General features: G+C 44.3%; 1 protein-coding gene across 5 annotated transcripts in view; it reads left to right on the top strand.

Moving 5' to 3' along the window:
* The window catches only part of Zfat (zinc finger and AT-hook domain containing), a 262,439-nt gene that overhangs the window by 186,630 nt on the left and 52,832 nt on the right, over positions 1–22,977 (top strand). For all 5 annotated transcript variants that reach the window (XM_076556010.1, XM_076556009.1, XM_076556007.1 and 2 more), the window contains one exon: positions 11,592–11,680. In XM_076556010.1, coding sequence (XP_076412125.1) covers positions 11,592–11,680 — 89 coding nt within the window. The remainder of the gene's footprint in view (positions 1–11,591; positions 11,681–22,977) is intronic.

Here is a 22,977-nt window from a genome sequence, read left to right as displayed (position 1 = left end):
CTCTCTCTCTCTCTCTCTCTCTCTCTCTCTCTCTCTCTCTCTCTCTCTCTCTCTCTCTCTCTCTCTCTCTCTCTCTCTCTCCCCCCCCCCCCTTTATCTTAGGTTGACCAGAAATGCACTCTGAGAAAAGGTCCCCCACGATTCCTGCTCTGCAGCCTGGAGCAGATGTGTTTTAGCACATTCTGAGAGTCTTATTTCCTCTGCTGCTATAACAAATTGCTAAAGATTTTGTGGCATAGAGCTGTGGTGGGCTGATGACATCATGCCTCTGGAATCCCACAGTCTGTGATCCTGGTATCAGCACAGATGTGCTCCTTCGTCAAACTCTTGGGGGGACAGAAGTCTGTTGCTTCCTTTGTAGTTCACAGACTTTGTACCCTTTGTTTTAGGAGCCCCTCTGTCTTGAGAGCCAGCAGTCCAGTGTCCTTCAGTCTGTTCCTGCTTCCTCACATCTGTTTTCTGCCTCTGATCCTCACGCCTGCTTCTTCAGATGCCCTTAGACTCTACATAATCCAGGACAGACTCCAGCTTGAGATGCTTTACCTAGCCACATCTGTAGACTCCTTTTCTCTCAGTATAAAATCATGTGTGGGTTTTGGGTATTGGGAACTGGCTGCCTTTGTGGTGGGTGTGGGGCATTGTTGGCCTGCTGCCCTGGGGTAGTGGGCTTATACCAAGTATGTGGGCCTTGTCCCTGTTCCTCTACATGCCAGCATTCTGAAAATCACAGTACCCCTTAACTGTACCCGGCAAGAGTGAGTTCTTATAGTTGAGTGTACATCACCAAGGGACAACCAAATCCACTGTCTCTTGACCATAGGGCATGGTGCCATAGAGGATATCAGGGTCACTGCAGGAAAATGGCGAACACTACTTTTCTGAAAAAAGTATGAAGTAACTTGTCCAAAAACTGATAAAACTTTACTTATGCAAAAATCACCTTTTTCTGTAAGACTCAATAAACAGTCATGAGACATTTCTACATTATGCCTGTAGGTATGTTTTGCTAATAACAGTTTAGGTTTATGGAAATTCCTTCTCTAAACACATCAATATCCCTTCAAGTCTAAGGTGTATGTGAAGTTTGGTCTGGCAATGATGTTTACTTAACAGACATCGCAAACACATTGCTTTCAATCCAAAGGAATCTCCCATTGCTGTGGCTTTGTGTCCAGATTGAGTCCAAACGCCGGAATCCAAATGAGATGGCTGAAAGTTCTTTGGCCATTGTATTATTTGTATATAGAACCCTATTTAAAGTAGCTGAGCAGCTGTAACTAGCCCCAGAGAAACTGATGGAGCAGCTGTGGGGGTGGTAAAGAACAAAGACAGCAACAGGTGTTCTTCATGGTGACCTTGAGTATCCATAAGAGCAGGAGTTGGGGCTCCAAGTTCCCCTCCCCTGTGGACCACCCTATGTTTCTGCGCTTCAGCATCTACTTTCATATAACTTCCTGCTACAGCCTGGAGGTGGATGCTTTGCTGGCTCCCCACACTACCTGTATACTTGCTGTGTTTTCTACAACAGACAGTCCATGGGCAGCGACTCCTTGAGGTCCACGGGACCTTTTTATATAAGCTGGGGCAGAGCAATCGGCGGCCCCAGTTCATCTTCCCCTACTGTAAATCTCTCCCTGTTCCATCACCATTGGGTCAACTAATTGTCTCCAGTTCTGTCCTGAGCAAGGGTGGAGCTGAGGATCACTGGACTCTATTTCTCCCACTGTCTGGCAACACTTGAATTTAGACAGTGTCTGGTTCCCAGGCTGTGTCTAATAGGTCAGAAGCCATGAGTAGTCATCCACCCATTATTCAAAGGTTGAGCCAGGAGCTCCTATTAGATGAGGAAACAGAAGAGGTCACCACAGTCAAGGACAAGGAACGGAATTTAACAGCCTTTCCAAAGTCCCCTGTCTTAAGGCAACTGCCTCTGACTTCTCCCACTTTCTTTGACATTTACCTGTCTTTGAGTTTTCTATCATTGGATTTATACAGTGTGTGTTTTGGAGGGGCTTAGTCCTTTGTGAGATTCATCCAGGTTGTCATGGTTTTGACATTTTAACATCTGGGCCATGAAGTCAATGAAGGAAAATTTCCTAAGTAATAAGACTGTAAATCCTGCAGTTTGTAGTTAGGAAGGCTTTGTTGCCACAATCCTTCAAGGGATTGCAGAACCCGAGGACGTTCTGTGGTGCGGTCTTCCAAATAAGGGTTGTCTTAGCTTTCTGTCATCCTTCTTCTAGGAAAGACATGCTCAGAAGATTTCTGACTGTTTATAAAAATTAAATCTCGCTTCAGAGGACAATAACTGAGACTAAACATAAATTGAGCTCCTGTCTTTTTCTTGGGAATAAGGGATCTAAGACACCTAACCAGATGTCTTAGGGTTTTATTGCTGTAAAAAGACACCATGGCCATGGCAACTCTTATAAAGAAAAACATTTAACTGGGGCCGGCTTACAGTTTCAGAGGTTTAGTCCATTATAGTTATGGTGGCATGTAGGCAGACATGGTGCTGGAGAAGTAGCTGAGAATTCTACATCTGGATTCTCAGGGAGCAGGAAGAGACAGTGAACCATACTGGGCCTGGCTTGAACATCTGAAACCTCAAAGCCCGCCTCCAGTGTCACACTTCCTACAACAAAACCACACCTACTCCAATAAGGCCACACCTCCCAATAGTGCCACTAGCTATAAGCCTGTAGAGTATTCATTTTCATTCAAACTGTCACTCCCAGACAAAATTGCCAAATCAGGAAGCAGCCAGTCTGGAGTTCAGAGAAATAGGAACTTCTCTGAATCTTTAGCTTCAGGAGCCATTGGCACCATTTTTTGTTTCTCAGTGTCAGACCTGCCTTTGTACCTTGTGTGGCGGGGAGGTCATTATAACCTACCTAGGAGGATGCTGAAGTGCCAGGATTCTTTCCTGTTAGAACACGGACAGCTTAAATCACAGAAACCACCTCCTTAGTGTCGTCCCACAGTTCTGCCCCCTGGGAGGGACTTCTAGTCACTATCTGCCTTTGTCATAGGCAAATGGATCATATGGATTTTATTATATAGTTACGATGACACTTTGATACTGTAATCACTCTTGGTAGTGGTACAGCCCATAGGTAACTAGTTTAGCAGTTGTAGTAATGTGTTGACTCGCTGAACCGTCTCCTTAACTTTGGGCAGTCTATTAATTCTTCGTTCTCCTTCCTTCACTTGTTGTAACCTTTGTGTATGGGCCTTTCTTTTCCATGCATTTCTTTCCTTTATTCGACCCCTTCTTAGGACACTTGCAGCCACCAGAGCAGCTGTGTTGTTGTGTGCCTGAGCATTAACCACTGTTTTACTCTTTAAATACTTTTACCAGAGACTTGGGAGTCTAATATCTTAAATCTTTCATTTTTAACACTATGTGTTATGAAAAGTGATTAACAATAGGTATCAAGTCTTCTGTGTTATAATTTGTATTTATCTGACAACTCATAAAATTGAGCAAGTACTATACAGAGCAAATGACCTACACTTCATAAAGTTTACGTAGCACCTGTTAAAGAGATTTGGTTTTGCTTTTGTAAGGATTATCTATTGGTGGGCTAAATCTGACATCATTCTCTTGAGAAGGTCTGCAGTCATGTTCTCTTGTTCGCTCTCTTGCTGGAGTCTTGTTGGTTTTCATTCATGTGTTCCCTCACTGGCTCAGTGGCTGCCTGTACTAGAACTTTTGGCCTTTGGACAGACTTTTTTGAGAAGCCAGACAGACAGTGGTTTATTGTGAAAGTTCTTTGGGTCTACAGAGACAGTGGCTATTTCTCTCCTCAAAGCTGTTTCTTCCTCCTTAGTCACTCATACATCCCTATCAACTACATCACATCACCACTGGGGCCTTCATGATAAAGCAGCTCCAGGGCCTCACCCCCTCCTAACCACCCCTTCCGTGCTTAGCACTCTATGGCAGTCATAGTTCTTGGTCACATGTTACAGTGATTTATTGGCCTCCCTGCTAGTTCATTTATGTGATGTGCCCCTCTCCCTCTCCCGCTCCCTCTCCCTCTCCCTCTGTCTCTGTCTCTCCCTCTGTCTCTCCCTCTCCCTCTGTCTCTCCCTCTCCCTCTGTCTCTGTCTCTCCCCTGTCTCTGTCTCTCCCTCTCCCTCTGTCTCTGTCTCTCCCTCTGTCTCTCTGTTGTTTTCTCCCTTAGTCCCCCCTCCTCTGCCCCCTCCTGGTGCAGACTAGTTGGCCACTTTTTTCAGCCAAGAAAGGTTGATTTTTTTTCCTTTTCGTCCACTTTTCCTTCTAGTTCTATTCACTGAATTCCTAGGCATCTTTTAGCAGCCCTACGACTGGGTGTGTATGGTCCCACTGGGTACTCAAACCAGGGGAAGTATTATCAGTTTATGAATGACAAACCAGTCACAACCGAAGTAGCTTTCTAGGTCACGAACTGGAGCAAGAAAGCCCTGTCTCGGACCCTGGTGCATTCTGTCTCCAAGCACAGACAATCATTTCGTCTAATGAGGGCCAAAAGAGGTGACATCAGCCATGGTGGTCAGTACCTCTCACACATGAATGTGGCCTATTTCCCAGAGTGGTTGTCTATTAGAAAGGACCACCTAAGAAAAAGGTGGCAGGAGAAGTGACCAGTTCACACTCTGTCGTCCTGGGATCATTCTTCTCTGCTAATCAGAGGCCCCAATAGAAAACATGAGACACTAACTCCTGTCCCCTACAAGGATGGCTGAGGCACAGAACTAATAAGCACCTGAAAGTCAGCCCCTGAGAGATGAGACTAGTACACTCAGAGGACCCAGTGGGAGACTCTTCTCCACAGGGGCCACCATGCTACTTGGTGGTGACCCTGCTGTCCACTTCCCTGGAATTCTCTAAGACAATGCACAGCTTGGGTTCTGAGTGAGGCTGTCTACACAGTAGTGTGGTTTGTATGCACATATAGCTGTGTGATGGTCATTGGCCAGCCCTGTGAGGTCATTTTAACCCCAAGAAGCACTAGGCTACTGTCCACTTTCCTTGCTATTCTTAGGAATCTCTTGCCGGAAGTGGCCTGATAAGTCTGGAAATTGCTTCTTTATGACTAGTCATAAATCTGCATTCAGTAGTTTTAATTAGGCAACAAAAAATTGTGTTAAGTGCTCTCTCATGCCTGTTGGATTGGGCTGTTTCTATTGCCTGGCTGGGTTGCCTGGGTAGGGATGGTCTTTTTGAACCACTCACTTTTTTTTATATGATTCAGAGCCTTGGTTGCTAGGAGGTCATTCCATTTCTTTCTTTCAAAGCTTCTTTTTCTTTCCTTTTAATAGTATTTTTTTTGTCTTTTAAATGAAAATATAGTTACATCACTTTTCTCCCTCTTTTTCTTCTCTCCAGTCATTCCCATGAAGTGTCCCCATCCCTACTTTCTCTTGAAATTATGGCCTCATTTTCTTTGTTATTGTTATACAAACACACACACACACACACACACACACACACACACACACACACACACACGCACGCACGCACGCACGCACACGCGCGCACACACACACATCCCTAAATATATAAATACAACCTGCTCAGTTTGTTTAGTATTGCCCGTATGTATACTCTTTCAGAGATGGCTGCTTGGTATTGGATAACCAACTAGATGGCTCATCTCTGGGCAAGGCTAATTTTCCCTCTGTCAGCAGTCCTCAGTTGCCTGGAGTTTTTTTTTTTTTGTTTATGGCTATGGCCTCATTAGATTTCCCTTTTCAATGTAAGCATGTCTGGTGGTATTGTATTCATTCAGGTCTTGTTTAGGTGCCTATATTGTTGAGGTATCATGGGTAAAACTTCTCTATCATTTCTAGGAGACATATTCTCATAGCAGCTTTCCTGGCCCAGGCACTCTCCCTCAATGTTCCCTGAACCCTAGGTGCAAGAACTGTGTTGTAGATGTGTCAATTGGAGTTGGAAACCCCACAATTACTTATTATCTACATTTTGATCTATTGTAGACTTCTTTAATGGTTTCTGTTGCAAACTGAAGTTTCTTTGATCAGTAACGCAAGCTAAACTTGATCTGTGGGTATAATACTCAGTATTTAAAATGTAGTTAAGAATTATGTTGGCTTTAATAAAGTGGCAATAGTAGCCTTCCTGTAAGATCCATGGCCTCACTAGTGGGTAGTTGACTAGGTTTTCAATATCAGATATGATTTCCTTATGCTGAGTGGGCCATCAGTCCAATTGGAGAGCTGTTGGTTACCTCCAAGCTGTGGGTGCCACTGCTGCACCTTAAATGTTACTCAGCATGATAATTATCCTTGTTGTTCATAGCTACTTAGGAGTAGTAGTTGCTTCTATCTCTTGGAAACTTGCATAGCACTTTCCAATATTATGCAAGCTAGTCCTTAGGGTAAAGGTCTTCAAATCTGATCCAGCTAGGGTCCTCCAGTTCTTTTGTCTAAAGTGCATGGTGTCTTCAGCAATAAAGACTTGCCTTCAACCTCTGTGTCATGGCTTGAATGAAAATGACCCTCATTAGGCTCATATATTGAAATAGTTGGTCCCTAGTTGGTGGAGCTGTTTGGGAAGGATGGAGAGGTGTGACTTTGGAGGAGATGTGTCACTGAAGGTATGGTTTACGGTTTCAAAAGACTCACACAATTCCTAGTATTCTCTCTTTTTGTCTCATGGTTTGTGGGTCAAGATATAAGGTCTCAGCTATTCCTTTGTTCCACTATTGTGGATTCTAAACCTCTGAAATCATAAGGCAAAATAAATGCTTTCAGTCATGGTATTTCATCACAGCAATAGAAAAATAATTAAGACACTCTGGGAGGCAAGCAAGAACAACAGCAAAGCCTAAAATTACACACAATATATATAAGCCTATATGTGTGTGTGTGTGTGTGTATATATATATATATATATATATATATATATATATATATATATATATATATATATATATATATATATATATATATATACACATACTGTCTTAGTTAGGGTTTTTATTGCTGCAACAAAACACCATGACCAAAAAGCAAGTTGGGGAGGAGATGGGTTATTAGGTTTACACTTCAGCATTGCTGTTCATCACTGAAGGAAGTCAGGACAGGAACTCAAACAGAGCAGGATCCCAGAGGCCATGGAGGGGAGCTGCTTACTGGCTTGCTCAGCCCACCTTTTTATAGAACCCAGGGCCAGCAGCCCAGGGATAGTACCACCCACCATGGGCTGGGCCCTCCCCCATTTATCACTAAATGGGGAAATGCCTTAGAGCTGGATCTCATTGAGGCATTTCCTCAACTGAGGCTCCTTCCTCTGATGACTCTAGCTTGTGTGAACTTCACACACACACACACACACACACACACACACACACACACACACACACACACAGAGAGAGAGAGAGAGAGGGGGGGGGATCTAGAATTTAGAGTCCATACATATAAAGAGAGGTATAACCTAGCATTAATATTTTTGAACCATTTGTGTATTTTTGCTGCTCTCATCAAGGGTGTTGCCTGTGTAAAATATAAAAGCTTTCTTATTTGTTTCTTGCCTATTTCCACTTAATAAGGTTCACAAAAAACGTTCAAGTATGTATACACTCAGACACTGGGTTGCTAAGATGAAAGAGACGTGGCAGGTGATAGCAGCCCAACTTGTGAACAGGCAGTTACAGTGAACAGAGTGGGAGGCAAACTGCAGTGAAATGATCTTTTGTGAGGCATGGGTGGAAGGACTGATGTGGTGGTGGGAGTGGCCTGTGGCCGTGGTAGAAGAAGTCTGTTCACACCTGGGTTGATCTGGAAACAAAAGTCTAGACAGGAAGTAGAGTCCAGGTGCAAACCTCAATGTATGACCCCACTTCCTATGGCTAATCTCTACCTTCCAAATGTTCTATAACCTTCTAAAACAGCACCACCAGTTGGGGGTTAAATGTTTGAATGTGTATGTCTGTGGGGGCACTTCACATCCAAACCACAACATATAAGTTCATAGATCTGAAGAAACTACCAGGCATTAGACTTGGATGACATGGGTAATGCTGTTATGTCTAGACATGGAACCCACTGTCTGAGGATGATAATTAGTCCAGCTTAGGACACTGGGGCAGGTAAGTGGCCAGTCCAGTAGATGGTTATGGTAGTTTGAATAAGAATGGCTCCCAAAGGCTCATATATTTGAATGTCTAGTCATCAGGGAGTGATACTATTTGAAAGAGATTAAGAGGTGCGGCTTTGTTGTAGGAAGTGTGTCAGTGGGGGTGGGCTTTGAGGTATCAAAAGCTCATGCCAGGCCCAGTGTCACCCTCTCTTCCTGCTGCTTGTGGATCCAGAGGTAGAACTCTCAGCTACTTCTCCAGCATTATGTATCCCTTCATGCCACCATGCTCCCTGTAATGAGAATAGTGGACTAAACTTCTGAAACTGTAAGAAAGCCCAATTAAATGCTTTCTTTTATAAGAGTTATGGTGTCTCTTCACAGCAATAGAACAGCACCTAAGACAGAAAGTTGGTGCCAGGGACTGGGGTATTGCTATACTAGGCCTGACCATGCTGCTTATTGGTAGAATATGGACTTTGGAAGTTTTGGATTAACAAAGCAGTTGAACGCTTTAAGTGGGACATAATGGGTCATCCTAGTAGGAACATGGAAGACAGACATGCTGAGAGCAGTGTAAATTATGATGGCTCAGCTCAAGAGGTTTCAGAGGGGAAGAAGATTAGCCAGTGGCCTAGAGACTGTTCTTGAGATATTTTTTTGTGAAGAATGTGGTGCTTTTTGCCCTTGTCCAAAAGTCTGCCTGAGGCTAAATTGATGAGTTTTTGATGAATGGCATTGATAGAGATTTCAAGTCAGACTTATATTGACTGTGTTGTGTAGTCATTAGTGATAACACCTATGCAGATATATAATGAAAACAAGGAAGCTGAGCAAGGGAAAATACAAAATATTTAGTTTAAGGAGAAAAGGAGTAGCAGGAAATGTAATGTGGGAGCCAAGTCCAGGGCTCAAGGAGGTAGAAAATTTAAAGAGAAGCCTAATGCTGATGGAATAAAGGGGGCAGTGAACTCAGGGCAAGACCCTATCCAGCTAAGCTTCCAACAAGTGAAAAAGAATTACGGAAAAGCTTCAGCAGTGAAGGAAACCATCAAAACAGAAAGCTGATAAAAATGTATTTGAATGAGGGGACCAAGTTCCATTCCTAGCAAGCAGCAGAACTTGGCAGCTTTGGCCATGTAGTTCTGTCTCTATAGTCAAGGACACTAGAAAAGGGGTGTCGAATCTTACCCCCACCCCCTACCATGGCTAAGGAAAGCTCCTGAGGCCAGCTGTGTGTCAGCAGTGTTCTTGCATGGAAGCCCAGAGAGGCCATTATGTGAAGCTGTGAGAGTGAATCCTGGATTGTGTTGGAGACCCCAAGATGTTGGAGATGTCAAAGGTGTGGGGTACCTGCCAAAGACAGCTGCTAACAGGGAATGAAACCAGCCCAAGAGAGAGAAGTGGGTTGCAGTCAACAAAGCTGGAAATAGTTGGAGATCTGAAGAGCGTTCTGACATTGGATATGGAGATGCAGAGTTTGGAGATTGTCCTGGTTGTTTTTGTTCTTGCTTTGGTATTATAGTATTTCTTTACTGTGCTCCTTTACCTCCTTCTTGGAATAGTAATATATATCATGTGGCATTTTATATTGGAAGTACGTGATCTTCCTTTTTATTTTGATTTTACAGGGGATTATAGTTAGATTTCCATGAACAAAGAGGGGACTTTGGACTTTGAAGGTGTATTGAGACTGTGAAAGACTATGGGGACTTTTGAAGTTGTTGCGAATGCATTTTTGTATTATGGTATGGCTACAAGCCTATGGTGTCCAGGGAATGGAAGGTGGTGATTTGAATAAGTATTTATATATTTGAATTCATAGACCTCAGGGAAGGGTACTATTTGAAGAGAATTAGGTGTGGCCTAGTTGGAGTGTGTCACTAGGACTGGGCTTTAAGGTTTCAAAAGCCCATGCCAGGTCCTGTTGCTCTCTCTTCCTGCTGCCTATGGATCCAGATACAGAACTCTCAGCTACTTCTCCAGCACCATGTCTGACTGCATACCACCGTGCTCCCCACCATGATGATAATGAACTAAAGCTCTGAAACTGTAAGCCACATCCAATTAAATGCTTTCCTTTATAGGAGTTGCCTTCGTCATGGTGTCTCTTCACAGGAATAGAACAGTGACTAAGACAATAGGTGACTTCTCAAACGTTGGGTTGAGGGAAGAGGACTGAGTCAGAGGTGTAGATTTGGGCATCACGCGTGTGCCAGAACTGTGGAGAACAGTCATGTGCAATGATGCATCAGAATGTGGGCTGTGGGGCATCAGTTTATAGAGAATGATGGACATGGGTACTGTCACCAAGATACTCAGTGACTAGTCAGAGACACACATGAAGGTGGTGGTGATGTCGTACCAAAGAATAAGGTTTTCAGGTCATAGAATGTCAACAGAATCTCAGATAGTAGAATCATCTAGTAAAACCAGGAGCAGCATCTGTCATTGGCCCGACCTAGTGGTTACCTTTGTAAGAACAGGAGTCAAGGCCACATGTGCCTTTCCCTGGTTTGCTTTGACTTCAGGATTGCAGAGCAGGGGAATATAGGGATGCAGCTACAGAGAGTCTTACCTGTCTGGTCTGAAGTAGCAGTGTGGCACTTTCCAGAGGAGCAAGGATTGCTTGGGATCCACGCTGCAGGGGCAGTAGCTATGTTCCCATAATGCTGGCACTATTAGGACCATTTACCACTGCAGATAGGAGGTCATACTTCTGTTTGGTTACATATTTGTATGATGGCAAATGGAGATTTTGTTTACTCTCATCCGGAGACATGTAATGTGTTCCTCATATCCATTTCCTTGTTTTGACACGTACACCCATTCACCCAATTGTTGAATCTTTATACATTGCTAAGACAATGATTTTCTCTGAAGTTGTCTGTGGCACTGCTGAAGGCATGCTGTTGGCTTTCCCACAGCATGGGGGGTTTGCACAGTGATCTTTCTCCATGTAGAGCATCTTTCTGTAGACTGATCTGATGCTCAGGACCTCATCTTCATTGAGATGCTCTGGATCCTCAATGTTCTGGCTTCCCTCTTTCCAGGTTAGCTCTGAACTTCCTGTAGACTGCATACTTCTGGTTCCAGAAGGAAGATGATGCTGTTTCATGTTTCTGACCATGCTGTGGCCCATTTTGCTGATCAGTGTCTCTCCGTCTCTGTCTCTATCTCTGTCTCTCTTGAACACCTCTGGTTTTTTTGTTTTTTTTTTTTTTTTTTTTCTCTCAGTGCCCTTCTCTCTCTAGGTGGCTGGCCATACCTTTTCTCTTCCTGTAGAAGTGTGTTCCAATGTTAGTTACCGCTCAGAGCTTCCCTGGGTGAAGCTGGCCCCTCTCTTCCTTCAGTGGTGGGCTCCTTCCTGCTCCTACTTTCTGACAACTGATCATCCTGGCTCTTGATCCCCTCTGAGAATCTGCTCTTCCTCTGTGTACTGGCCCCGTGACGTGCGGGAGCTGCCAGCCTGGCCTCGCTCACCTTGTCCTCCGCTTCTTTCCAGGGAAACAGTTCAAGTGCACAGTGTGCGACTACACAGCAGCCCAGAAGCCACAGCTGCTGCGGCACATGGAGCAGCATGCCTCCTTCAAGGTAAGGGGCCCGGGAGGTGGCCGTGGGAATTCCAGCTGGACACACGCCACTTTCGGCATTGCCTTTGCTTTCCAGACCTTTAGCTGGCATGGGTGGAGTTGATTTTGTGCTCCTTCTTTCCAGAAGCATAGTCTTTCTTTATGTTTTAGAGAGCAGTTCAAGGAACAGGGTCAGAGGATGCAGACAGAAGACAAGGCATGCATTTCCCACTCAGAACTGGGGTGAGCTGGGAGGAAAAGTCCAGGTTTAGGGGCGTGTATCCATGCCTTCAGATCTTGGGTTACTGCAGGTACATTGCCTGGTCAAACGGGTGTGGTGAAGCCTACCCAGCAGGCTTTTTATGTGAGTGGGAGAGTGCTCTGGTGTACCCTCTGCAGTGCCTAGCATGTGGCAAGGCTTGGAGGATGGCGTCTCTCTATCTTTTCCTAATACTTGTACGTGATGTTTGTTTAATGTGTGTGGTGGTATGTACTTAGCCAGTCTCTCATGTAATTATGGAGAGGAAGAAAAGTGACCTAGTGTGCTTTTCAGTCAAAACTCTGTGTATCACTTCAAGCAGCCTGACTCTTGACAATGCTATTTCTGTTGGTATGTACACAGGGTAATGGAATCTTTAAGATTTCTGACTATATTGCTCTAAAATGTTCTTTGAAAATGCCTGCTGTAAAATTTCATAGAGTTATCTAATACGGAAACGCTGTTGGTCACCACACTTACAGCTCCCACCGACTGAACGTCTCAGGTACTGGCTTTGTGTAACAAGGTGCACGCCTATCATCTTGGACCTCCCACAGTACATATGCTGCTCCTGTTTATTGCATGAAGAACCCGATCCTCGCAGTGTAGCTGATCAGCTCTAGTCTTTTCGGACATACAGTGTGATGGCAGCTGCTGTAATCACATTGACTGTGTCTGTCATTTGTGAGGTGAGAAGAACCTTCCCCAGCAGCAACCTCATCCTGTGCTCAGAACAGCTTGTGAGGGTTCCTAGGATTTCTCTTCATGTGATTGAAGGTGGACATACGCTGAGCATCCAGAAACCGAAGGAGCCGGCACTTAAACCACATCCTTCCCAGTTTGTTCCATGCCATTCATGCTATGTCTTTCTCAGTGACTTTGGGGAGAAGGGAAGAGTTGGAAAAGCTACTGTTGTGCAAACTGTTTTCAGGGAGCTATCCTGGGTCTGCAGTGAACATGAGTTGCTAAGGTGGAACCCATGTATCACCTGGAGCATCACATGACTGCATCTGTTAGGTCTTCCATTTTATGCCTGTGTTTTATATAATTGAAACGGGGGACTTCATTTCTCATCTCACAGTGCACAAAGGTGTTTCATCAGTAGTCGACGCTTGTAGTTCTGCATTCACCATGCACACAGTGCATCAAAGCAACCAGCATCTGTCTTTGTAGGTGAGAAATTAGGCCCCGTGCGGGTAGGGTAGTTCTTCTTGCTGCTCCAGTCTCAGGGGGCTTTGCATTCACCCTTGGTTTTCAGCTTGTCTTAACCAGGAACAGCTGAAGCAGTCTTTAGCCCTGAACTAAATCCTCGTTTTTCTAAGACTGGACCATGGTGTAGATGCGTAGGGGATGAATGTGGGATTCCTCCTGTTAAACATCCACACCACCGGTGGTTACCACCTATTTCCTCTGTGGTGCCCTTGGCATCCAGTGCAGGGTCTGGTGTTGTTGCCCTGAGCTGGCCCCTGAGCCATGGCTGGTCCCCCTCAGGCTCCCAGTAGATTCTGGATCCTCTTTATCAAGTAGTGCCACAGCCGAGAATGAAGCTCACACAGGTCGAGGAACACCACAGCCAGCCTCCCTATCTGACCCGCGACTTTGCTGTGCCAGTCTGTCTAAGTGAGATTTCTCAGTTAGCTCATAAAGAAAGCAGTATGGAATTGTTCCCCACCAGCCACTCTCATTCAGACAGTAGCAGTTCCTCTTCTGTCTTCTCCCCTCTCGCCCCGTGTTGGTTTCCTCTTGCTAAAATGGATTGCCACCATGTTGTGTCAAAACAACATACATATTTTATAACTCAGAAGTCTAGCATGGCCTCCACTAAGATCAAAAGAGAATGTTGGCAGGGCCAGTGTTGAAGGCCACGTCCTTGTCTTTCTCCACTGCTGGAGTCCCTTGCAGTCCCTGGCCTATAGCCCTTCCTCTATTTCAAGGCCACCAACAGGGCGTGTCCCTTCATATCTTCTCTGACTTTCCTTTTGGGGCTGGGGAGGGGGTGATGTTGGAGAGATGGCTGTTGAACAACCATGAACACCTGAGTTTACTCCCCAGCAGTCACATGAAAAGCTGGATACAGTGATGCATGTCTGGAAACGCAGCACTGTGGGGATGGAGACAGGCATATCACTGGATGTGGATGCCTGCTAGCCTAGCCGAGTCAGAGAGCGAGTTCTGGGTTCAGTGAGAAATCCTTTCTCAGAGCTTAAGGTGGAGATTGAAGATTACCTGCCTGGCAGTAGCCTCTGCTCTTCACGTGCCCTCATGGCCACATGTGCAGGGGTATACAAGCATGTATACACACACCACATGTACACACACACACACACACACACACACACAGAGAGAGAGAGAGAGAGAGAGAGAGAGAGAGAGAGAGAGAGAGAGAGAGAGAGAGAGAGAGAGAGCGCCTTCTGTGCACTGGGGATGTGGCTCAGGTGATACAATGCTTGCCTAGCATACTCTCTTATTTCAGTCCCCCCCATGTAAATTTGAAATGGTGGCACATGTCTGTGATCCCAACACTCAGGAGTTGGACACAAGAGGTTCAGAGTTCAAGGTCAACTTTGACTATGTAGCAAGTTCAAGACCATCTTGGAATATATGACCCCTTGTTTCAAATAATAAAATATTTAAAGGCCCCAGTGATGATAATCATATAACCCAGGTAAAGTCCTTAGCCTATGGTCAAGTGATTGATTAGTGATCTTTGTCTTCATTCCTATTCTTTAGTTTTTGGTTGTTACTGTGTTTTCTTCAGTGACAGGGATGGACCCAGGCCTCATGCATGCTAGGAAAGCTAATCCCTAGTCCAGTCCTGCAGTCTTAATTCCTTTTCAACAGTTTCATGGATTAGGACATGGGTGTCTTGGGAGGGACATTGTTCTGCCAATCATATCCCCCCACATTTTTTCCTTTCACCTCTGCCTATGGAAGTGCTTTTCTATGGAGGCCAGAAAATGCACAGTATGCAGGGAAATTTCACCTGCCAATGCTGCTAAACATTCAGGTTTCTCATCTTCACTAGTGTTCTGTTTGGCTTGGGATCCTCAGGCAGATACCACTGAACTTGTGCAGCCGGTTTGCAAAATGAAAACAATTTGCTTTTCCTTAGGTAGATTTAATAATTTACTGTGTATGACTTGTGGCAGGAAACACTGAAATAAGACAGATTCCTGGATTGTTTTTTAAAATGGCATATTTTCTATTTGTGTATTTATTTAGTGTTCACTAAATAAGATTTGAGAATGCTTGTAAATTTCTTTCTTCATAGAATTGAGAATGCTTTCGATGCATTTTTTTTTTAAAGATGAGCTTGCAGTCCAACAGTAAATGAGATTTTTTTTTTTAATGGAAATCACTGCATCAGCTTTAGCACTGACAAAGCTTTGTTGGGTTCCATGACATAGCTGAGTGGCTTAGTGGTTTGCTGAAAATGCTCCACGTGTGAGTCAGAGCTGAAGGCCGGGTAGAGGAGCCTCCTAGCTGAAGTCATGGTAGAGGAGCCTCCTAGCTGAAGGCCGGGTAGAGGAGCCTCCTAGCAGAAGTCATGGTAGAGGAGCCTCCTAGTTGAAGGCAGGGTAGAGGAGCCTCCTAGCTGAAGTCATGGTAGAGGAGCCTCCTAGCTGAAGGCCGGGTAGAGGAGCCTCCTAGCTGAAGGCAGGGTAGAGGAGCCTCCTAGCTGAAGTCATGGTAGAGGAGCCTCCTAGCTGAAGGCAGGGTAGAGGAGCCTCCTAGCTGAAGTCATGGTAGAGGAGCCTCCTAGCTGAAGGCCGGGTAGAGGAGCCTCCTAGCAGAAGTCATGGTAGAGGAGCCTCCTAGCTGAAGGCATGGTAGAGGAGCCTCCTAGCTGAAGGCCGGGTAGAGGAGCCTCCTAGCTGAAGGCAGGGTAGAGGAGCCTCCTAGCTGAAGGCAGGGCAGAGGAGCCTCCCAGCTGAAGGCAGGGCCAAAGACCCTTTATGCAGTTAGAAAAGCATTGCCTTTCCCCCCAGTATTTTCAGTCATTTCACACTTTATGAACATAGACTTGCAAACTCCTTGTGAAAGCAGCAGAAGTATTGAGTTCCATGCTTTATTTGATCTTGCCCCTCACAATTGAGTCCTTTGCTTGCTCCCAGTTTGGGCCATAAATAACTGCACAGTGGACATCTTCATGCAGGAAGAAGCATTTTCATGTCTCCTAAAATCTAATGGGTGATGAAGTTCAGAGCCCAGCTCACCACACTGAGAAATCACAGACAGTATATGCAATCAAAATGCATTCCCAAGGGCACAGTCTGCCTCAGTCTTGCAGGGTTCAGGGATTGACCTAAATGGGGCAAGAGGGAATGAAGAAACAACAGGCACCCATACAGAAAAGCTGAATTGATATGGGAAAACATCAGCAGTTCAGAAACATAGTGTTATTATTTTCTAAATCTGAATCGAGGAGATGGGTGTATTTATATACAGCTGAACTGAACAAGGAGGCAGGTTTAGCTAATCTTTGCAGGGGGGTGGTCTCCATAGGGGAGTAGTCTCAGGCTGTAAACACCTAGGAAGAGGAAGTTACAATTATATTGTCTTCACATACTGTCAACATCCACACATGGACCAGGGGAAGGCTTTACCATTTCCCTGAGCCTGACCTGGGGAAGGCTTTGCTATTCCTATGGATCTGAGGCACTGGGGTCCTTGACATGGTTGTGTTCATGTCAACAGTACCCCTTCACTCAGGACTTAACCACTTCTTACATATTTGCTAAGGGCTTCCTCTACTTCCCACAACAGTCAACACTGTTGACCTTAGAGGAGTGCTAGAGAAGACATTTGGAAGTGATGGGCAGCCACTGAGCTGGATGGTTTAAATAATGGGCTAGTCTTTGTGTCTGGCTGCACAATGCCTGGCTTAAATATAATCAGTAATAGTTGGTTAGTTCCATGACATCTGTGCGAGTGTTAGACCAGTGAGTATGTGTTTCCAGGCCGGCTTTTACTGTAGCTCGAATACACTCTTTTTTTTTTTTTTTTTTTTTTTTTTTTTTAACTAAGTCTTGTCTTTTTATCTAAAGAAGATGCTTCGTTTTGGTGGTATCATATCTATCATTACATACCAAGTTTGAGAATTAGATGCTGGATTCCCTTGAATCCTGCAGCCTGTAATGTTGGGTCTAATTTCTAGTTCTGAAAATGTGGTTATGCTGTATTTTTTCTTATGAGAGATGTGGGGGATGTGGAGGGTGCTGCCGCTGTGCAGGAGATGAGGAGGGGAAGAGAGGATTGAGGGGAAACTGGAAACCGAAAGAGATGACTAGATGGGTGTCATAGGAAAGTCTAGTTAGGCTTGAATCAGAGCCCCATATATAAATGGTGGCTCAGATCTACCGTTGTAGCTGAGTTGAGGCTTTCTCTGCCTTTCCTTGAATTATTTCCTAGTTTGATAGATTAGCGTACTCATTCAAGGAAACAGATTTCTCTTAGCATGCTTTCAGGTATCAAAGCCTTAGAGTGGAATTTTAAGATTACTTTAAAATTCAAGGAAAATGCTAAGCAGCTAGAATTATTTTCATACAATTTTTTAAAATTTATCTCATTGTTATGAAGACTTTTCTCATAGGCATGTATGTAAAAAGAATTAACCGCAAACAAAGAAATAACTTGGGTACATGATAAATGTTCAATTTCATCGATTTAAAAAAAAATCAGCAAAACCATGCTGAGGTCATTTTTCACTCACATCAGAGTTCAAGTACACATCCCACTGCAGGCCACAAGGGAATAACCCTGTTCATATGCTGTTGACGGGAGTGAAAATAGTGTGTGCCCCAAGGAGATGAATACAGCAGAATCTGTTACCACTGCAAGTGTGTGACAGATGATGTAAAATAGTCACTTGTCAGAATTTTTCTAGTGCATAGATCCTTCCAGATATATGAAATGTAACTGTAGAATTATCTAATAGAAATAGGTAATATATCCATGTATATGGTAAGGGTTAAGTAAAAAATCAGCAAACAACAGCAGAATAATCGGTAGCTTCAAAAGAGTTAAAAATATCTCTCTGCTCATTTCTGTAGGAAGATGTTTAATCTGTATAAGAAACTGCAAAAGGAAGATTGAAAATGATAAAACTGTATTTCTTATGTTTACTTTCAAGCTTCTGTAAAAATATGCACAAAATATACAGGCACGTTATCTACTGGGGAGGGCGAGAATACAAACCGAGTACATGGAAAGACAGGGTTATAATGACATGTGTGGTGAGTGTACACATAGGCATGTTTGCATGTGAGGGGCACATATGTGCAGGTTTCATATATGTGTGCATGTGCAGGCATACAGTACATCAGTAGAGACCAAAAGCATTGAGTGTCTTCTTCAAATACTCTCTCCCTTATATATTGAAGCAGGATCTTTTGCTGAACCCGGAGCTTACTGTTTTGGCTGGCTAGCTTGCTCTAAGAATCCTTGTCTCTGCCTCCTGTGCACTTAGATTGCAGATCATTGGCCATGCCCACCTGGCTTTTGCATGGGTTCTGAGGATATGAGCTCTGGACCTCACACCTGCCTGGGGACCTCTTTGTCCATGGAGCCATTTCCCCAACCTATGCTTGATTTTTGAGCCATGTGAGTTAAAAGGGTCACCTCTTTGATATATGTAAGCAAAAACCACAACACTATAAGAAGAAAAAAAGATGGCTTCAAAACTAACGTCAAAGCAGAGTAAGTCTATGTCTCCAGTCTTTGGTGCTGTCCTGCATGCATGGTGGTGAACTGCCTTTGGTATTTGAAAACCCCAGAACAATAAGGTAGCCTAGAAATTGCAGGCTTTAGAACCAGGTAGAGGTTGAGTTAGTTCCCAGCAATGCCATTTGTAGGTTGTGTCGTTTAACTTCTTTATGTTAATCTTATTACCTGTAAAATGCTGATGGTGATATGTCTCCTGGTGTTGGAGATATTAAAAGCAGTATAATTTTATGAGCAGTGCGTCCGGTACATGGCACTTGGTGGGCGATCAAAGGATGCTGGCTCTATTTTTCCTCCTGTATCTCTTGAAAATGAGTCCAGTTTCACAATAGAACCAAAGGAAGGGGTGTAAAACAGCTGATGATGCCCATATTCTTTTTGTTTGGCTTTAATTCTATTTATAAAGCACTTACTCTAATATTCTCATATTTTTTTTATTTATTTCTAGACACTGATGCTCTTTTCTTTGTTGTGTGAATTGTCATCAGCATTGAGCAGATGAGGGCCACTCCATTGGTGCCACTACTTGCCGTCTAGTGGACACTTGTGGGGTTCCTTTGTTTATGTGAGCCACTGTTTCCCTCTTTGAAAGCTTTTAGCAATGATGTGATTATTTCAGAGACTGCTGTGAGGAAATAGGATGGAATGACTCTGCATAGCAGTCCACTCTGACCATAGTTGTGCGGAAGTCTGGGGAGAGCACCAGCTTTCTCTCCCCACAAGGGGCACCAGGAGCTCTCTCTAAGGCCCATTCCCACTTTCCACACCAATTTGGCTTCTCTGTCGTCAGCACTGTAATCATTATTGGATCTTGGCAATGTGGAGAGAGTGAATTTCTAGCCCTAGGGGTGCTCTCAGTGAACCAGAGCCCAGCCATTAACCTTGACCTCGACGCTTTCCCACATGGTTCCGAAGTAGAAGCTTGCAGGGCTCCGAAGCCACTGCAGTGGGTTTGGAGCTTTGGGAGGAAAAGCCGTTCCATTTGGAGCACTTTCCTGTAGACCTCCTACACTACATTTGTTTCTGTGTGCGTCCACCTGCGTGGCATGTGTGCTAGCCATGGGAGCCTGTGTGTAACCAGTCGGACAATCACTATGTCTTAACTAGAGTGCCCAGCCATTTATAGTTAGTACAACTGCTAACATGCTGGAATGCTAAGATCAGCATCTTCACATGTTCTGGGAGCACAGTCAGGACTTTGCTTCCAGTAAGGCAAAACTCTTGAGCACCAACACTCCTGGACATCACTGAGCTGCTGGATCTCTAAGCATGAGGCTGTCAGCTTGACAGGTCTCCACAGAGTGGCTGCCCTCCACATGTTCATGTTGGCCCTCTCCCACTCATGCTAGACACACAGTAATTTCCCCTGAAAGGAGGGCGATTGAGACAATGCCAGCTGCAGGCAGAAGTGACAGATGCAAGGTCACCCACAGAGTGCTCTAGTGGCTTTTTTTGGAAAAGATTTTGTCTACACAGTGTTACCCACAGGTAGGGCAGGGAGCACCTAGAGTCATGTCCCCTCACATGCACCCATGGAAGAAGCACTAGTGTGCAGTTGGAGGAAAGCCCTGTGTCTTACAGCAAGGCCTGCCCTCATGTGCTTTAAACTGTCTTAGAATCCAGGCCTGTCACTGCTGGGTGATCTTGGGCAAGTCCCTTAACCTTTCTAAGTTACCTTTGCTTAGGAATAGAAGCAGTACCTTGGCTACCTTGGTACCCATTGACACTAGTAAGAAAATAAGTGTCAAGGACTTACCACGTGGTTCTCAGATGTTGGTTTCCATCCTTTCTCTGCCATCATCCTTGTCACAGTGAACTTACCTTGACTGAGCACACTCTCTCCTATCATGGTTCTCGGTATCTGAGGCGGGCTCTGTCTGTTCTTAGAGTTATAGTCACATGTTCCACAGATGTGAGTTTCCCTAATGGTGTCCTCTAACATAAATGTATAAATATACCACTTGGCGGAGAGAACCTTTTACCAGGTGGGTCTTCCATATGGCATTCTTGTGAACATCTAGTCATGTCCTTCTCATCAGCCCCGCCCCTTCCTCTAGACCCACTGGGCATGCTTTCCAAATCTGCTTCCTGGCAAGGATCATCATGCCCTGTATTTTGCTAGCATTCTCTGCTCATCACTGCTGCCCATGAGTGCCTTTCATCACACTGATACATGTCACAAGAGCTCAGCACCGGAGAGACTTTGCACATTAGCTCCATCCTCTATAGAGCTTCAAGGACATCAAGAATCTCCTGGCCTCTGGAGCATAAGTTTTTTTTAAAAAAAAGGTGGTGTGTGAGTTGTGCAAGTTTGCAAAGAAAAATTTAGTCTGAAATCAGCAGTTTTGAAATATGTACCTTTTGGAAACTGTTCAGGGTGGCTGAATGCTGAGCCATCTTTATTTAGCTTCCTTTGTTTCTGATACAGCGTGTGACCTTGGCCATTGGCCCTTCCCTTTTTGTGGCAAGAGAGCTCTTAGATATAGCTGAGGTTGGGAATTGACCCATCACCTCGACAACACACTGTCAAATTTATATTTGATATGTGTTAAATGAGGTTGAATCCTTGACAGCCAGTGCCATGAGTCTTTTGCGTTATTGCAGTTGAAATTTGCCTGGCCACACAGCATTGTCACAAAACTGAATAGAGGTAAAGGAGACCTTGATCTCTAAACTCATTGTCATTGACAAGCATTTTCCAATTCTTCCATATGGAGTATATCATACCACAGCTCAACAACCAGAATTTTCAGAGACAAAGTAGGAACAACTAAAGAATTCAGTTTTTATTGGATCTTTTGATGCAAAGTACGTGAGATGATCTGGGTACCAAGCACTTCTCTGTCAGGCACTGTGCTGGGTGCACAGGCTTCTAGGCTGAAGTCAGGCCTCTGTCTGCCAGTTCCATAGTTTCCCCGCAGAGCCAAATATGCATTAAAAATAATAGCCATTGTATGGAGTATTAGGGAAAAGTTATGCCTAGGAGTGATGGGAACTCAGAAGACCAGCACAACAATTATTCCAGCTGCATTTTTTAAAGTTTTATTTCAGCTGAGTTAAGATTATATTATCCTATTTGATTAAAATTCCTATTTTTAGAAACCTGGAGCATGATGGTAACCACACGTCAGAGGGAATTTGAGCAGTACTCAGTAGAGGAACAGAAAGGGTTCAGTGTCCACAAGCCCATCGGTGGTATAGTGATGTAAATTATATGTTTGTATGTGGGGTGAATTGGGGCATATGTGATTTGCATAATTAAGCAATCTTGGTCAAGATGTGGTCCTGCTAATCCTCGTCTCTGGGTGTTCTGGATGTGCTGAAAGACAAGGTGGTCAAAGAAGCCCTTGTTGCTTGAGAGGTCAGCTGCCTCTCAGGAGAGGGTTACTTGGCTCTGTGGTGTGACCTCACCCTCATGGACAGTTGCCCTTACTGGGAAGGGTCTGCCCTGTGAAGTTCCTCATTTAGGAATCTAAGGTGACTCAAGAAGAAAGTTGAAGGATAATGACTTACCTGTCTTCATCCAAAGTAAAGGAGACAGACAGGAACAACAAAGGCAGAAATGTCAGGCTTTCCTCCTGCATTTACAAACAATCACCTTGTAGGTCCAAGTTGCAGAGCCAACTAACTCCCTTTAGCAAAAGCAGTTGCTAAGCACCTGTATCATAATCTCTTCTTGTATTCTGATAGTGAAGTAAGTGCCAAAAGCCTTTGTAATATGATCACAGCAAGCTGCAGTGAGGTATGCATGGAGAAGGTAAAGGGCGTGTGAGCACACAGAACACAGGAGAACAGATACTCAAAATTGGGCAGAGATAGTATTTAGGATGAAGTCAGCCATGGAGGTTGCTGTGTAAATAGTTTATTCCTCCCTTTCCTTCTAACCCCTGTGAAAAAGGGATTGGAATTGAAGATAATCTCCAGTCACTAGAATGGAAGACAAACATTTGTAAGGAATTCCAGTTACTAGTACCCCCAAGTGATCTCACAATGCCAGTTGTTGGGCATTGCTATGTAAAGTGTTTTATATGCATACTTTACTCTGCCCTGATAACCCTTCTAGGCAAATATTAATATCTCCATGTTATAGATCAGAAGACTAAGGCCCATAATTGAGTAAAAGGGCATGAGTTAGGAGGACTGCAGTTTTTAAGGGATGGTACATGGGTTTTGATCAATGTCTTTGTGACATAATGACTCCATCCGTTAGTCTATGCCTTCAGATCTCGGTGACTTTTTACCCCTTTGTCCTTTTCCCACTCGCTGCCTTGATGATGTACACCCACAGGTGTGTGTTTAGTTATCAAAGCTCAAGCACAGAATGCTGACTGAGTACA

Source organism: Peromyscus maniculatus, chromosome 20 (genome assembly GCF_049852395.1).
Source record: "Peromyscus maniculatus bairdii isolate BWxNUB_F1_BW_parent chromosome 20, HU_Pman_BW_mat_3.1, whole genome shotgun sequence".
NCBI lineage: Eukaryota > Metazoa > Chordata > Mammalia > Rodentia > Cricetidae > Peromyscus > Peromyscus maniculatus.
This window is presented reverse-complemented; position numbering and strand designations above follow the sequence as displayed.